This window comes from Triturus cristatus, chromosome 9 (genome assembly GCF_964204655.1).
Source record: "Triturus cristatus chromosome 9, aTriCri1.1, whole genome shotgun sequence".
NCBI classification, from domain to species: Eukaryota; Metazoa; Chordata; class Amphibia; order Caudata; family Salamandridae; genus Triturus; species Triturus cristatus.
Window position 1 is genome coordinate 20,600,187 of NC_140592.1, and position 18,552 is coordinate 20,618,738.

At 48.9% G+C, this 18,552-nt stretch overlaps 1 protein-coding gene across 9 annotated transcripts in view; it reads left to right on the forward strand.

Annotated features, from left to right (window-relative positions):
* SETD5 (SET domain containing 5) overlaps positions 1 to 18,552 on the forward strand; it is a 351,936-nt gene that overhangs the window by 270,413 nt on the left and 62,971 nt on the right. For all 9 annotated transcript variants that reach the window (XM_085624253.1, XM_085624258.1, XM_085624255.1 and 6 more), the window contains one exon: positions 4,389 to 4,868. In XM_085624253.1, the coding sequence (XP_085480379.1) occupies positions 4,389 to 4,868 (480 nt within the window). The remainder of the gene's footprint in view (positions 1 to 4,388; positions 4,869 to 18,552) is intronic.

Consider the following 18,552-nt stretch of genomic DNA (forward strand, 5'->3'; position numbering starts at 1 on the left):
AAGCAGCCACCTGTTCTACCCCACATACTTTCACTAAGCATTACTCAGTGGACGTTCTGGCCAGACAGCAAGATAATTGGCCAGGCTGTCCTACGTACACTTATCCAGTCTTCTGCAACATCCTCTGGCCAAGCCACCTCTACTGCTTTACAGTCGATGCACAGCATGTGTATCTGCAGCTACACATGCCACAAACTGAAAATGTTACCCTGTAAGCATCTGTACTAGGCATATAGGGCTGTAGATTCACATGCACCCACCCTCGTCCCTGGTGAGGCTGTTTCAGACTATAATTTTCCTCTATTCTTATTTAATTTCATTTGCATGGTCATCTTTATTATATTATCTATGCTCCCTTAGACGAAAAGCAAGTTGTACACGTCCGGGCCCAACCCTAGATGGCAGAAGTATGCACAGCATGTGAATCTACAGCACTACATGCCATAAATATAAGCTTACGGTGTTAGTAACATTCTCCTTCTGGTGGATACTTTATCTACCTGCAGATTCCTCACCGACCTGCCTGCTTCCTTGTCTGATAAATGATTGATTGGAAAAGTTAATAAGATCCCATCTTGCATTGTTTTGGTATTGCAGTCCTTAAGGTAAATCTACTGTCAGTTCCAAGATTTCTCCTCTGGCGCTTTTTGATTACTCGTAGCCCTTTGGTTGTATTCATGCAGGTCTTCGTGGCAAAGAAAGGTTCAGTTGATCTCAGTCTCTACTTGCAGTCTTGTTCTAGGGGCACCCTTGCATCCATTTTGGACATGGCTCATTTTGCAGTCGGAAAAAAAACCTGCGGGCCTAGCGAAAGCCGCACTTTTGGTGTTATTGATTTAGTATGACTGAGTTCCATACCATAGACCATTCTATCCTAATTGATAGCTAGGTTATTGACATTTTGAACTTCACATGTTGGTGGTTTGAATCAGTTCTCTCAACTAGAACATCTTTCGTGGTAGCTTGTTTGTGAAGTGAATCTGGAATGCCTCGCATCCCCAGCGATGGTAACATCTGTATGAAACCTCTCCAAGATCCATTGGCTGCACTAGGAATATAGTTTTCACGCCTACACAAATGGCACCCAGCTGTACTGCCCCAGCCACCCCTGAACTTGACAATCCCTGTTCAAGTGTGGGTGGAAGATATTTGACTTGCACGCAACTCTGGGAGTAATGGACCATCTGTCGGTTGGCTTCAATGTTCCATGTATGCATTGCTGCCTCTTTCCATAAATGATTGACAGTTGGAGATGCAAATGTTAAGCTTCCAAATAAATTCAAAGCTCCCAGATATGTCTTGGTTATATATTTGGTTTTAGAAGAGCAGGTGATTACATGAAGATCTGTTATTTATACATCTTCGCTAAATGGTAGTGTGTTAAATTTTTATCTGAAGTAGATTTCACCGCTGTTTCTGGCCATTGTTGGCCAGATTGTTGTTGGAATTCCAGGTATGTTGGTGCCACAAAAGAGATTCTAGGACATCAACAAAAAAATGAACATGTTGCAGGACATAAGTGAAATGTTTCTGTCGAATGTCCATGCAAGTCCCACCTTGTCTATTAGTGGTAAGCCTAACACCAGTAGTAGGCGTTTTTTGGTCGAATGGGCTCCCCATAGAGGGTTGAAGCTCCTGCTCAAAGTTATGACGCCCTGACTGTGACCTTGATGGCTCCCAGATACCTTTAGGTTTTGCGAGCCTTGCAGATAATAAATGACTATCAATAGGATTGTGTTTTGAAAGAAGAGTTGCTAGGAGGTCAGTGCGTAGATGTGGTTCCGCTATTCAGAAGCCACATTTTATCTTGTAGTGCATGATTGATGCCGCATGTGAGATTGTCTCAGTTCTTGGTGCTCACTCTTTAAAGTATTCCTAGTGTCTATAGTGATTCTCCAGGTAACATCTTTTCAACCCCACAAGCCTTAAGGAGTACTGCCCTAGTTGATGGCATCCTCTTTTACCTGGGCCTTCTCAATCTGTCATCTTCCTTTGAGTGTATGATGATGCCTCCCTCTAGAGAACATCTCACCTCTGATTATGTGGATATGGATGAAGATGACCATTATGTATAACAGGTTGCTGGGTATCTCGAGGCGTCTATCAAGTATGGCTGGAGTGGCGATGGTGGTTACCGTGGCCAAGGCTTTCTGAATTAGTAGGCCTGTCTGAGATCATGCACATGACCAGACATGCTCCTTATGTGATTATCAATTATATAATCAGGACGTAAAATGGTCCACAGTACTTTTCAATTTTAAGTGGTCGTCTTGTATTTGGTATTCCTGCCTTCATCCCCCAGACGTCGGGTAGGTCGATAATGTTTTTTTTTTTTATAAGTGGTGAATTGAATGCACTCATCGAGTGAAAACTTTAATGATTTCCTTTACTCATTCATCCTTTTGCTACATGGGTGAAGTCTTCCAGGTTCAGTAATCCTAACCAATCCCCATTCGCTTTTGAAGTATTTGAATTCTCAATTACTGTCTAAATTTGCAACTCAAATTCGACTTTGTGGAACTTGTACTACATATTGTTTCTTTACCCAATGTGTCTGTTACCATTCCAAAGTTTCCGCAATTAAATTAAAAATGATTTAACAAACTTTAGAACCATTACACGGATTTTAGGTTGGAAGGCACATGGAGCATTTAATGAAGAGAGAAGGTTAAATCATGTCTACTGTCTCGTTCTTAAGTGGTAAAATGAAACTGCTGATTTAGGTGCTGTGATGAAGTTGATGCAGCACCCAAGTATAAAAACCTCTCAATCAGCCAGTCGTGCCACCTACAAACATTGGCTATGCGGCTTTGATTGATTGCGAGATTGGTGGCATGTGTCAGAAGAGCACTCAGTGGGCTGGTGTTCCCAAATCAGCGTGGGGCAGAGGAGCAGGAAACGCAGTCCTTGCGCATAGAGCGAGTCCTCCACATGGTTTCATCTGTGGGTCGTCTAATAGTTACTGTAAGTGGTATGCACTCAGTTCCCTTTGCCTGTTGCCTATAAACGTAGGATTGGTTGATTGATTACTGTACCTTTGGGAGGGTGGATAAATGACTGCTCTAAAGCAGGATTTGTTATATTGAATACAATATTTGCAGGCTATCTGTAGTTTTGTTTCTAATCCCTTCTGCTCAGATTGCATCTTGTTTCCAAAGTTAAATGCAACAAAACCATGATTAGCTCATTTTTTTGTCATTTAAGCACTGTATTCCTAGTTCGTTTATGGAAGTTTCTAAACCATGTTTTGTTATTTGTATAATGCTTAGTAGTGAAAAAAATGAAGATCCTTGTCCAGGCTTCAATTTTTTTGACCTGTGCGTTTGAAGTGAATTTAAGATTATTCCAGCCACTCTGTTGGGGTGGTGAGGTACACAGTAATCAACACAAATTCTTGATAGGAGTCACTGCAGCCCAGGCCTCCAATGAAAGGCCCTTGCACAGATTTTTGTCAAAGGGCAGATTCTGGGAGATCAGACCTGGAGTAGCATTTCAGGTTCTTTCTTGCAGCTTGGTCTTTCTGTGCTGGCTGCCACAGAAGGCCTGTTTTTCTACATGTGTGGACCTCTCTTCCACATTTGAGTAATTAGAGACTTGAACTGAGCAGCACATTTCTCCTGAAATGTTGGCAGTAAGGGCTAAACACATTACTTTCATATATCTCGCCCTCCTAAGCCAGCAAGCTCTTTCTAGGTAGTGGCATGCGCTGCCTGCTTCTTGGTTATATTTTTCATCATCCTGCTTTTGAACTGCATGCACTGCGGTAACAAATAAAGTTGCTTTGTGTTTGTGTGTTTTCCCTCCCACTCCAAAATTAATAAAAGTTCTTCATGAAAACATCCGCAGACACAAAATGACCACTCAGCCCAGGAAAGCACGTTGTCCCTCGACTGCAGAAATATTCTAGTGGTGCCAACTGTACTGTAATACAGTTTAGATTCAGCAATAAAGCATGTTTGGTCTTGTTTTAAACTTAGTCTGAAAAGGCCGGGGTGCAGATTAGGTAGGTGCAATAATTAATTTCAATTTAAAGGGGAATCCAGTATAGAGGCAAAAAACTGCTCTCTGTCGCCAGCCCTGCATTCCTAACAATCGGCAACAATTGGTATTCAAAAATGTTGCTTTGTCTCAGCTTGGAGCAGTCAGCTGTATTGTGATCTCGTTCACCGGATGACCCCTCTAAAGATTTCACCCAAGACGAACCTGTCATATATGCATCATGGATGAGGTGATAAATGCTAGATGCTGTGTTTTGTGTTGCTATGCCATTCTACCATTCGTTGTAAGGCATTAATGTGTTTTTTTTCTTTTTCTCATTCCCTCTTTCTCCTTGATTTCATCGCTTACTTGTTCCTGCTTTAACACCTTCCCTATCCCATGTCACGCAGCCTTGCCTACAGACTGATGCAGATACATCGAAGGCTGGAGTTGTGGACCCCAGCACTCATGGCTGCCCTGAAAACCCATCTCCCCACACCACTGTTGTCATAGAACTAGCTTCTCAGTCCCCAAGCACGCCTCTTCCGTACATCAGCAACACCCTTTCAGAACCTGGCCTCCTTGTAAAGAGTGGGGAAGGACAGACGCCTCTACGATGCTCGGATCAGACTTTCCGGACAGAGTTTAATTTAATGTATGCCTACTCCCCTTTGAACGCTGTCCCACGAGCAGAAGGACCTTTGCGGGGAGGCGAGACTAAGCCTTCGCAGTCGGAAGCATTGTATTGTGGCTCTCCTGGTGAGGGGTATTTTAGCAGACTTGGGCAGGGGTTTCTGAAGGAAACAGCACAAGAATCCATGTCGCCCAGCAGCGAAAGACCCTGCGAAGGAGTAAAAGCTTCTCCACAAAACCCGCCACCGAGGAAGAAGGCAAGTATGAGTTGCTGCAGTGCAGAGTTTGATCTGCCACCAAAGCTTCATGCAGTGTTTTCACTCGTTCTTTTTCAAACATTTATTTGGCCTTTCGTTTCTACTGTTACATATTGAAGTTAAGATTTTTAGTGTAACCACTTTTATAAATTGAGACTGATGAAAGTACGCATGGAAAGGAGCATTCAGAATAACGGTGCACTGGGGTTTATGAATCAAATAATGGTGTTTTGCAAATGATGGCAGGAACAATGAGACTGGACGATGATAGAAGGGGCCGGGGAGCCAGCTAGTGGTGTAGAAGAAGCTCGATAATAAATGGCAGTAGGAGGGAGCAGTGACGAGGTGAGATCATTGAAGGATAAGAGGAGTGGGTTGCAGTCCTGGATAATCCATCAGGCATGTCTGGTCTCTTTGGACTTGCATTTCTTCCTGCATGAGTGGTCAGAAGTGGGGGCATGTCTGGTAGCCAACGGATGCAGAGGCACAGGGCATAGATGGGGACCAAAGGATTGCCGTTTCCATTGGCTTTCATATTTTTTAATGCAAAGTTCACCTCCCCCATACAGTGTCATCCAGCCCCGCAAAATAACATACTGTTTTCTCACAGACATGATGCTAAACATTGCCAACCAGCTGAAGCGTTTGAAGCTTGCGCTCATTTATTTCATTCAAAGAATGTGCAAATTAATTTTTGTGAAGGGCTTTTTTAGTTCATTTTAGGGATGTTGTAGGAAGCGGACTCTGTATATCCTATACCCAAGTATGGTATAGTGTGCACTGAGTCCAGTGGCACCCCAAAGGTAGGCAGAGGTAGAAGTAGATACCTTACTCTTTGTGTGGTAGTGTGGGCGAACAGTAAGGCTTTATCATAGGGCAGCGTTTATTGTACATGTCACACTCAAAGCCTGAACTCAGACGAATTTGTATAAAAATTTTATTTAGTTGTTTTATTTCTAGAACCAAGCCAGGCCTGGTGCAGGTAAGTGTAATAGCACTCTGCAAGAATAAAGCAATTCTATACAGTTAAAATGAAGTAGAATGCAATTGGTTTGTTTACAGGTGACTCAATAGTTAAAATTACTTTTCAGTTAGTGTTGATTACTTTGTACATTACTTTTCGTATTACTTTTTAAGTTACTTTTTCTACTCAGTGTATTATGCCTAGATATCACGCTGGGACTTTTCCTAGATAAAGGGTAAGTAAATCAGTGTTCGAGGCATATGAGCTGCAGATTATACACTGTACATGGCTCGCCATCTGGTGTTGGGCCCGGATGTTTGCAGTTTGTTTTTCCTCTTGAAAAGTCTTTGGAAGTCACGAGTTCGGTGACTCCTCCTTTGGTTCGTATTGCGCATGGGCTTCGGCTCCATCCTCAGATTGTTTTTTTCCGCCATCGGGCTCGGATGTAATACTTCGCGCTCCGGTTCCGAACTTCCCAGTTCAACGATCGACGCAAAAATCCTCGCTCATCGAGCTTCTTCAGACAATAAATCATCTTACTCATCTTCTCTTCGGCACTTCTTCGATTCCGGTCGTCGACGGCGGCCTTCGGGCCTATTCCGGCTCCGGTCTCGGCTGATGGAAAGAACTCCCTTCAAGAATTGCCCTTGATGTGGGTCCAAGTTTCCCCACACCGATCTTCATGAGCAAGTCTTTTCGCTCAAAAAAGACCATTCGAGATCGACGGGCTAGACGCAACATGGCACACTCCTCGACCACCGCTCCAGTCGACCTCTTCGGGGACGACGTCGAAGCTCCGGGACAGCAGGACGTCGAACAGGAGGACGACTACCTCGTCAGCGCTTCCGAGGCCGACGACTCAGATGTGGAGGACATCACCCCGGCGCAGCGGGTCGTGAGTACAATACCCCCTCCCATGCCCACGCCGATACCGAAAAAGGCTTCGGTCACACCTTCGCCTCCGGGCCTAGGCAAGACCAAGGACACTGCTTCTCATACCCCACCTTCGGGCCCGGTAAAGAAGCCTCTTAAGCCTTCCGGCAGCTCTGCTTCGAGCCAGCCGACCACCGGTGCCGAGAAACACCCTTCAGCACCGAAGAAAAAATCGGCCTCCACACCGAACCCGGCACCGAAGTCTTCGGTGTCGAAACCTACTCCTCCGGCGCCGACCAAACATCACAAGGCCTTCTTCGGCACCGACCAAAAAATCGGAGGTTCCAAGGAAGCACGGCTTCGATAAGCCTAAAAAGCCGTCGGCCCCGAAACCTTCGGCGCCGACCGAACAACCAGTGTCGCAGGAACTTTTCACACCTGATCTCTGCAAAAAACACTCGCCAAGGATCCAAAAACTGGACACTTGACATTGTCTTCAAAAAAGAGACACTTGGACAAACCAGCTCAACCTCCACCTCCAAATAGAAAGGACATTGCTACCTCTCCTTTCAGGGTGCCTTCCACACCTCCTCCACCCTCTCCACCTCCACCCCCTCCACCTCATCGTTCCCCCACCTTGTCTCCTGTCCCAGACGATTTGGGAGACCCTTATTATGAACCAGCAGATGTGCCACAAGACCCTACCCCTACTGGATCTCCAGACCCATGGGATGATTATAACAATCCGGACATCGCAGATGTCCCACAGGATGACCTTTACCCATCTAGGCCATCCCCACCTGAAGATTCCTTGGGTTTTCACCATTTGTTACAACGGGCGGCACACTACCACGGGGTGGAATTACATACTGACCCAGTGGAGGAGGATTTTCTCCTAGACACCTTTGACGATTCACATAGGTCTACTGCCATTCTACCTATGTTAAAGGGCGTAATTAAACATGCCCCTGAGGTTTTTAAAGACCAAGTCAGGGCCAGTGTCCTAAACCCTCGTATAGAGAAGAAATACAAAGCCGCTCCCACAGACCCTTCTTACATTAAAGGCCCTGCACCATTGGATTCCCTAGTGGTATCTACAGCTAGGAAGCGCTCAAATTCTCAGGCGTCAGGCGAAGCACCACCACGTGACAAAGAGTCCAAGCTCCTAGACGCGTCAGGGAAGCGCACTGCGTCACAAGCCGCCAATATATGGCGTATCGCCAACACGCAAGCGCTATTGGCCAGATACGACAGGGCGCATTACGATGAGTTGGAGACCATCATGCACCATCTCCCTGAAAAATACAAGAATAGGGCTAATGAATTGATCCAAGAGGGAAAAACAATAACTAATACCTCGATACGCTGTGCCCTAGATGCAGCAGATACAGCCTCCAGGGCCATAAACACCAGTGTCCTTCTCCGTCGCCATGCCTGGCTCAGAGTTTCAGGGTTTAAACCGGAGGTACAAGCCTCTATATTGAACCACCCATTCGACCAAGATCATCTATTTGGCCCCAAAGTAGACGAAGCCCTCAAAGATGAAAAAAGATACAGACACGGCGAAATCCATGGGAGCCCTGCAGTCACATACTGCCAGGCGCTCCTTTCGCCGCTCTTCCTTTCGGGGCACAGGCAGAGGCTACTCCTCGGATAGTGCATCCACGTCCTACAAATCCCCTCCTCAATCTACCTTCACGAAGGGTTATCAAAGAGGCGGATACAGAGGCAATAATAATAAAGGCAGAGGCAAAACAAATACCGCCCGCTCGGCCACACCTCCTGCCCAATGACTTTCCCCCCGCTCCCTCCAGACCATTCCACTCCGGTCGGAGGCAGAATACAATATTTCCTTCACGTCTGGGAGACAATCACCTCAGACAGATGGGTGACACAAAGTATTCATTCAGGGTATTGCCTAGAATTAAGATCTACCCATCCCCCCCCCCCCCCCCCCCCAAACATTCCACCCAGGCACCGCCCTATATCTCAAGAACATACGGCGCTACTAACACTAGAGGTGATCTCCCTCCTGCAAAAAGGTCCCCATCAATCAACAAAATTTAGGGGTCTACTCCCTGTACTTTCTGATTCCAAAGACAGACGAGACTCTACGACCTATCCTAGATCTCAGACCTCTAAACACCTACATACATTCAGACCATTTTCACATGGTAACCCTTCAACAGGTTCTTCCACTCCTCTCCCAGAACGACTTTCTCACCACTCTGGATTTGAAAGACGCATACTTTCACATCCCAGTACACCAGTCTCACAGAAAGTACCTCAGATTTGTGATGGACGGACAACACTACCAGTTCAAGGTGCTCCCGTTCGGGGTAACAACAGCACCAAGGGTCTTCAAGTGCCTGGCAGTAGTGGCTGCACACCTCAGAAGACAGCACATTCACATCTTCCCGTATCTGGACGATTGGCTGATAAAAGCCACGTCCTACCAACAATGTGTGCAACATACCGCCACTACGGTCCAACTACTTCACCAGCTAGGTTTCACGGTGAACCATCAAAAATCCCACCTGGTACCATCACACACAAAACAATATCTTGGTACCACCATAGTCACCTCAAAAGCCATAGCCTATCCCAATCCGGCCAGGATTGCAAAAATACAGGCTCTGCGTCAAAAATTCCCATGTCAACACTCTCTCCCAGCACGAGTGTTTATGCAGCTCATAGGGATGATGGCCTCTTGCATTTTCATAGTGCCCCATGCAAGACTCCAAATGCGTCCACTCCAAGAGTGCTTAGCGCGCCAGTGGAACCAGGCCCAGGGACAACTGACAGATCTGGTGTTGGTAGACGGTCGCACCCATCGCTCTCTGCAGTGGTGGAACACCACAAACCTTTCCAGAGGTCGACCGTTCCTGGACCCGGTCCCACAAATAATCCTAACAGGTGCATCCCTCTCCGGCTGGGGAGCTCATCTGTTACATCTCACAGCACAGGGCACATGGACGCCGCAACAGAAGTTACTCCACATCAACCATCTGGAGTTACTGGCAATCTTCCTCGCCCTAAAATCCTCCCAGACGCAGATTTCAGGCAAGGCAGTCTTCATTCGCACAGACAACATGACTGCCATGTACTACATTCAAAAACAGGGGGGCACACACTCTCCACAGCTCTCTCAATTAGCACAGAGCATATGGAGATGGGCAATTCCACAAAAGACCTTTCTCCTAGCCCAACATGTCCCAGGAGTCCAAAACACCGTGGCAGATCTGCTCAGCAGACAGACGCAGCAGATCAACGAGTGGGAACTTCACCCACAAGTTCTTCACCCGTTCTTTCAGAAGTGGGGGCATCCACACATAGACCTTTTCGCCACCCACGAAAACAAAAAATGCCCAAGCTTCGCCGCCAGATATCCACACCCATTGTCCACAGGCAATGCGATATGGATGAACTGGTCAAACAAATTTGCATACGCTTTTCCACCTCTCCCACTAATTCCATTAGCGTTGCGAAAGCTACAACAGCATTCCCTAACGCTGATCCTAGTAGCTCTGACATGGGCCAGACAACCGTGGTACACCACACTGCTGGAACTCTCAGTAGTACCACACCAAAAGCTACACCTCTCACCATGCCTCCTAACCCAGAACCATGGAGAGATCAGGCTCCTGGACCCAGCTCAGCTCAACCTTGCGATCTGGCTCCTGAGGTCCTAGAATTCGGATACCTTAACCTTCCCCTTGATTGCATGAACATTATCAGGGAAGCTAGACTCCCTACTACTAGAGCGTGCTATGCAGCAAAGTGGAAAAGATTTGTTGTTTACTGCCACAACAACACAATCAATCCTTTAAATGTATCCATACAGCACATTATATGTTATTTACTCCATTTACAAAGGTGTAACCTAGCATATACTTCCATTCGGTTACACCTCGCTGCAATTGCTGCTTACTTACAGAACAGGCAGCACCTCTCACTTTTCAAAGTGCCTGCCATCAAAGCCTTTATGGAAGGCCTCAAAAGAGTAATTCCACCCAGAGTACCACCCTCACCTGTCTGGAACTTGAATATAGTCCTCACACGGTTAATGGGATCCCCTTTCGAACCATTACATAAATGTGAGCTCTAATTTCTCACATGGAAAACAGCTTTTCTAGTGGCCATCACTTCACTCAGAAGGGTTAGTGAAATACAAGCACTCACTATACAGGAGCCTTTTCTCCAAATGCATCACAAAGTTGTACTCCGCACCAACCCCAAATTTCTACCCAAAGTCATTTCCCCATTCCATCTAAACCAGTCGGTAGAATTACCAGTCTTTTTCTCGCAACCCCAAACCGTTGCGGAAAGGGCTTTACACACACTGGATGTTGAAAGGGCTTTACTTTACTACATCCATAGGACACAACCTTTCAGGAAAACCAAACAGCTATTTGTCTCCTTCTCCCCACCACATAAAAGCAACCCTATTTCTAAATCAGGGATAGCTAGGTGGATTGTAAAATGCATACATATTTGCTACCACAAAGCAAAACAAACGCTATGTGTTCCCCCTAAAGCCCACTCTACAAAGAGGATAGGGGCTTCTATGGCTTTCCTAGGGAACATACCACTAGATGACATCTGCAAAGCAGCGACATGGTCAACACCGCACACCTTCACAAAACATTACTGTGTAGATGTGCAAACTAAGCAACAAGCTAGTGTGGGCCAAGCTGTACTAAAAACACTGTTTCAAACAACTGCAACGGATGCCGGTGGTCGCCGCTAGGGTTGGGTACTGCTATATAATCTATGCACAGTGTATAATCTGCAGCTCATATGCCGCGAACGGAATATGCTACTTACCAGTATGCATCTGTTCTTGGCATGTAGAGCTGCAGATCTATACACGCCCACCCGCCTCCCCGGCTACCTGTATCCGTTCCAGTTTTATCTTATTTAGATACAAGACACATGGGTTTCTTTACTGTTACTACTACGCTCCATCTTTCCCTGCTGGCGAAAAACAATCTGAGGATGGAGCCGAAGCCCATGCGCAATACGAACCAAAGGAGGAGTCACCAAACTCGTGACTTCCAAAGACTTTCCAAGAGGAAAAACAAACTGCAAACATCCGGGCCCAACACCAGATGGCGAGCTATGCACAGTGTATAGATCTGCAGCTCTACATGCCAAGAACAGATGCATACTGGTAAGTAGCATATTCCTTTTGTACATATGCAGTGTCTTCAGGTTTCATGTAATCCGACTTCACACTTGAAACAATTTTCACAAGATAGCAGTCAATGCAGTCCTATGGGAGAAAACCAGGTTATCGGTTTAACATTAAGTACTTGAGTTTGGAAGTTAGTTTTCTGGGGTTAGAATAAGGGTTCCCCTAGGGTCAAGGATGCTCTCAAAGCACCCTCAGCAGAGTGCTGAGGCCCAATGTTATCCAATGGGGGATGGGGGCCTCCGGTTGGTGGCTGCTCACGAGCAGGCAACAAGGTTGTGGGATCAAAGCTCCTGGACTTAAGCTCAAGGCAAAGGGAGATCCGATTTAGCACTCAAGGTTCACCCACAGCGGCACAGGGGTGGCCGGGTGCTCTTTTAGGGTTGGGTGCCCTGTTTTCAATGGGGATTATCCAGTTGCAACAAACACTGCAGGTTCGGGGATGAAGATCTTCTGGATGTGACCACCGGTTGGAGAGGTAAGTTGGTATGCCAGGACACCGTCGGTTGAACCACCCAAGACTGTGTGTCATCGGGTGCAGGGGTTTCTTTTGGCGTCTGGTTTTTCTTACGGCGTCTGGTTTTTCATACCGGCTTGGGTCGCGGTCGGGTGGATCCTCTAGAAAGGGGCTGCAGGTGTCGGTTGGAGACTTGAAGTAGGTCAGGATCGCCGGGAAGACCGTTTAAGAGTGTTGGGCCACTCTTAACTGGGGCAGTGGGCATTGGGTGCAGAGTGGCGTAGACTCGCGGATGTGGCCGGAGCCAGAATCGGTTGGTGAGCAAATCCAGTGCTTACGGGAGAGACAAAGTCTGGTTGGGGAAGGCAGGGCAGGTCCTCCGGGTTCTTGGGGGCTGCAGGACACACCGGAATTTCGCTATAGCAGGTCGAGGTCGGGACAGGCCGGTAGGGCTGGTGCCAGGTCAGTTGGTGTCACCTTCTTCCTCCAGCATGGCTCTTCGGTTCTCCTTCTTGATTCTTCTTGTCTGAGGAGTGCGGGTTCAAGGCTGCCCCTAAATACTGTATTTAGGAGCATTACAGGTTGGGATCAAATGGGTCCCTTCCTTGGGGTGGGTACACTCCCTATTATGCATCCCTCCAGTGGGAGGGGGGCATGAGCCTCACTCTGGTTGACTGGGTCCCCCCATCTTCAAGATGGTGGGGACAGAGTTGTGCTTCACCTCACCTCCCCGACCTGAGGGGTGGGGTTGGCAAAGGTGGGCACACCTCTCCTCCTAACTTGGTTTTCCAGCCGTTTCTCCTGCCCAAAGTGGGGGTCAGAACCGGTGGGGGCCAGTTGCTGGGTGCCGCAAATGGCTGTTAGCTCACAAAGGCGGCAGGCCTTTGAAGCTTCCACTTCGTCGATCCAGCCCATCCTGGGTAAGGCGGCTTAGCACCTAGACCCAGGATGTGCTTTGTTTCAGGACCCCGAGAGCAGCAGGCTGTCGACCCATGGGTCCAGAAACATGTCTGGTGGAGTCAGCCTGGACACTAGTTAGGCTGTTTTTCAAGGGGCATCTTTAAGATGCCCTCTGTAAGAAACTGTCTCTATATATACTGCACCAAAGTGAGGTACAGTGTGTATAGAGTCCAAGGTTCTCCAGAGGTTTTGGCAGAGGTTAAAGTTAGATAGTACCTTACTCTCTCAAGTGGTAGCTTGGTCGAGCAGTAAGGCAGTATCAGAGGACAGTGTTAAGCATTTGATGTACACACTTAGTCAGCCAATGAATTCACACACTCAAGAACTGAACTCTAGTCCAATTGTTTTGTATAAAAAATATACTATTGTTTCATTTGTAGGACCAAGCAAGCCTGGTACAGGTACGCATAAAAAATACTTTTCAGTAGTAAATTACTTGTATAAACACAGTTCAAAAGTGCAGTGTAACTTGTACTGGTTTTGGTTACAGTTTTAAGTAAGCAGTATGCAACTCATTGCAGGTATAGTACATTCAAATGCATGGGCTTTTTAAGTAAATGCCGTTAATTGCTTTTCAGGTTCTTTTACTAACACAGGGTTGGATCCTAGATTCGGCCCTGGGACATTTCCTGAAAACAGGTGAGTAAATGCGTATCTGAAAGAGACACGTTAGTGAAAGATTCCTTACCTTATAATATCCCCAGGCGTCAGACTGGATCCGGATGTTTTTCTTTTTGTTAGCGGTACCCCTGCACGTCAGTAGGTGGTGTTGTACGGCTCCACGTCCGTCGTATGTGCCGAGATGACGTCACGGAGACTACTTGGGGGCGCCACCCATGCGTGCGACGTCCGTTCTTCCTTTTTCCACGCCAGTAAGCGCAGATCCGGTTAGAGCGCGTACGTTAGTAATTTTTTGACTATCTTTTTGAGACTGTGTCTCGTTTGAGTTTGGTGAAGTTAGGGATGCCTGGTTTTGTCTTGTGGGGCCTGCCTGCGCAATATGTTGGTGGCGGACCCCCACGATGTCTGTCTCTGCTGCCTGGAGAGCGACCACGACTCCCGGGCCTGCATGGACTGTTTGGCCATGGCCCTAAAGGCCTTGAGGGCGCGGTGCCGGAAGCTGTTTGAGGTCTGGCACTCGTCCCCGCGCCATTCGCAGTCCAGGGGCCGCTCCAGGGAACGCTCGTGCAGCCACCATCATTGCTCCTCGGGCTCCAAGTCTTCACCCTCGGATTCAGGTAAGAAACGACACGAAAAGAAGTCGAAGAAGCGTTGTCGCTCTCTGACGTCCCAACCCCCCCCCCCCCCCCCCCGTCGATCCCCGGATGCAGACGAGGGGGACAGGGGTTCTGCCCCTGTGGCTCCTTCAGAAACCGGAAGTCCTGCGGCCTACCCACCTTACCCGGGTCCGTCGGCGACTCCCGCTCAGGTGCAAGAATTTCTTGCCACCTTGGACCGCCTGTTTAGGCCTTGGACTCCCGCCGGCGCACACTCTGGCCCCCCAGTCCCGCGTCAGGATCCTATCGGCACTGGCGGCTCTGGCTCCGCAGGATCCTGCGCCGCTGGCTCCGGCCATGGCGCCACAAGGTCCCGCGCTGCCGGCTCCAGCCCCAGCTCTGCCTTCGGCGCCTCGGTGGGTACCATTTGTCCCAGCCCTGCCCAGGTTCTCGGACACTTTTGTCCCTACCTGGGATCCGCACTGGGACACGGCGCTGGTTCGGCCCCATCCGACACCGTTCCCAGCACAGTTTGTTCCTTCTCCGTCCCTGCCCTGCCTCCGCAGCCTGTCCTGCATGCGGCGGAGGTGGAGGATGACTGGCAGGGGTCTGAAGACCCTCTTGCTCGTCCGTGTGACTCCAAGCAGGACTGGGTGGACGAGTTAGGAGGCCAGTGGCCTCGATCTCTCCTCTGACGCGGGGTTTGCCTATCCTCTGCCTACCATGGAGGAGGGTGCCTCGTACATAACGGTGCTTCATCGGGCCGCTGAGGTCCTTCATCTTGATCTCCCTACGGTGGCCCTGAAGTCTAATCTCACTACAGGGGCCCAGGTGGATAAGAATGTCGCCAGACGTCATCACCCGGCGCCAGGTGACCCTGCCTTTCTGACCACTCATCCTACGCCTGAGAGCCTGGTCATCCAAGCTTTGACGTCCCAGAGTGCCTTTCCAACGCCTCCACCGGAGAAAGACTCTAAGAAGCTGGAGCAGTTTGGCAAGCGGTTGTTTTCTTCAGCCAGCTTAGGGCTGCATTCGAACACCGCATGCCTCTTGGGCCGCTATTCCCACGCGCTGTGGGATGCCGTTGCACAGGTGTTGCCTCAGTGTCCTGAGGAGGCCCAAGCCGTGCTGTCTCAGGCTGTTGCCAAGGGTAAAAATGCGGCTAAGTTTGCCATTCGGTGTGGTTTGGACCCCACGGACTCACTGGGTAGAGCTATGTTCCAGGCATATGAGCTGCAGATTATACACTGTGCATAGATCGCTATCTGGTGTTGGGCCCGGATGTTTGCGGTTTGTTTTTCCTCTTGGAAAGTCTTTGGAAGTCACGAGGTTGGTGACTCCTCCTTTGGTTCGTATTGCGCATGGGCTCCGGCTCCATCCTCAGATTGTTTTTTTCCGCCATCGGGCTCGGATTTAATACTTCGCGCTCCGGTTCCTAACTTTTCCAGTTCAATGATCGACGCAAAAATCCTCGCTCATCGAGATCCTTCAGATAATAAATCATCTTAATCACCTTCTCTTCGGCACTTCTTCGATTCCGGTCTTCGACGGCGGCCTTCGGGCCTATTCCGGCTCCGGTCTTCGCTGATGGAAAGAACTCCCTTCAAGAAGTGCTCTCAATGTGGGTCCAAGTTTCCCCACACCGATCTTCATGAGGTGTGCAAACTCTGCCTCTCCCCAGAACACGAGGCCCGAGACTGTCCCGCCTGCAAGTCTTTTCGCTCAAAAAAGACTATTCGAGATCGACGGGCTAGACGCAACATGGCGCACTCCTCGTCCTCCGCTCCAGTCGACCTCTTCGGGGACGATGTCGAAGCTCCGGGGCAGCAGAACATCGAAGAAGAGGACGACGACCTCGTCAGTGCTTCCGAGGCCGACGAATCAGATGTGGAGGACATCACCCCAGCGCAGAGGGTCGCGAGTACAATACCCCCTCCCACACCCACACCCAAAAAGGCTTCGGTCACACCTTCGCCTTCGGGCCTAGGCAAGACCAAGGATACTGCTTCTCACACCCCACCTTCGGGCCCGGTAAAGAAGCCTATTAAGCCTTCCGGCAGCTCGGGCTCGAGCCAGCCGACCAGCGGTACCGAAAAACACCCTTCGGCACCGAAGAAAAGATCGGCCTCCACCTCCACACCGAACCCAGCACCAAAGCCTTCGATGTCGAAACCTGACCTTCCGGTGCCGACCAAACATCACAAGGCCCTCGACACCGACACTCCCGTGCCGAAGCCCTCTTCGGCACCGACCAAAAAATCGGAGGTCCCAAAGAAGCACGGATTAGACAAACCTAAAAAGCCATCGGCCCCGAAAACTTCGGCGCCGACCGAACAATCAGTGTCGCACCGGATCCTCTGCAAAAGACACTCACCAAGGATCCAAAAACTGGACATTTGACATTGTCTTCAAAAAAGAGACTTTTGGACAAACAAGCTCCACCTCCAAAGAGGAAAGACACTGCTACCTCCCCTTTCAGAGTGCCTTCCCCACCTCCTCCACCCTCCCCACCTCCACCCATGCCTCATCGTTCCCCAACCTTGTCTCCTGTCCCAGATGATTTAGGAGACCCTTATTAAGATCCAGCAGATGTGCCACAAGACCCCACCCCTACTGGATCTCCAGACCCATGGGACGACTATAACAATCCGGATATCCCAGATGTCCCACAGGATGACCTTTTATCCATCTAGGCCATCCCCACCTGAAGATTCATAGGCTTTCACCACCTACTACAATACTACAAAGGACGGCACACTACCATGGGGTGGAGTTACATATTGACCCAGTGGAGGAAGATTTTCTCCTAGACACCTTTGATAATGCACATAGGTCTACTGCCATTCTACCTATGTTAAAGGGAGTAATCAAACATGCACCGGAGGTTTTTAAAGACCCAGTCAGGGCCAGGGTCCTAAACCCCCGTATAGAGAAAAAATACAAAGCCGCCCCCACAGACCCTTCATACATCAAAGGCCCTGCACCATTGGATTCCCTAGTGGTATCTACAGCTAGGAAGCACTTAAATTCTCAGGCGTCAGGCGAAGCACCACCACCTGACAGAGTCCAAGCTCCTAGACGCGTCAGGGAAGCGCACTGCGTCACAAGCTGCCAATATATGTCGTATCGCCAACACGCAAGCGCTATTGGCCAGATACGACAGGGCGCATTATGATGAGTTAGAGACCATCATGCACCATCTCCCTGAAAAATACAAGAATAGGGCTAATGAATTGATCCAAGAGGGAAAAACAATAACTAATACCTCTATACGCTGTGCCCTAGACGCAGCAGATACAGCCTCCAGGGCCATAAACACCAGTGTCCTTCTCAGTCGCCATGCCTGGCTCAGTGTTTCAGGTTTTAAACCTGAGGTACAAGCCTCTATATTGAACCACCCATTCGACCAACATCATCTATTTGGCCCAAAAGTTGATGAAGCCCTCAAAGATGAAAAAAGATACTGACACGGCGAAATCCATTGGAGCCCTAGAGTCACACACTCCTAGGCGCTCTTTTCGCCGCTCTTCCTTTCGGGGCACGGGCAGGGGCTACTCCTCGGATAGTGCATCCACGTCATACAAATCCCCTCCTCAATCTACCTTCACGAAATTTTATCAAAGAGGCGGATACAGAGGCAATAATAATAAGGGCAGAGGCAAGACAAATACCGCCCGCTCTGCCACACCGCCTACCCAATCAATCAATTTATAGAGCGCGCTACTCACTCGTGAGGGTCTCGGGGGGGGGGGGGGGGGGGGTTGCTACTGCTCGAATAGCCAGGGCTTGAGGTGTTTACTGAAGGTGAGATGGTCCTGGGTCAGTCGTAGGTGGGCGGGAGGGAGTTCCATTTCTTGGCGGCCAGGTAGGAGAACGATCTTCCTCCGGTGGTGGTTCTGCATGACTTTCCCACGCTCCCTCCAGACCATTCCACTCCGGTCGGGGGCAGAATACAACATTTCCTTCACGTCTGGGAGACAATCACCTCAGACAGATAGGTGACACTAATTATTCATTCA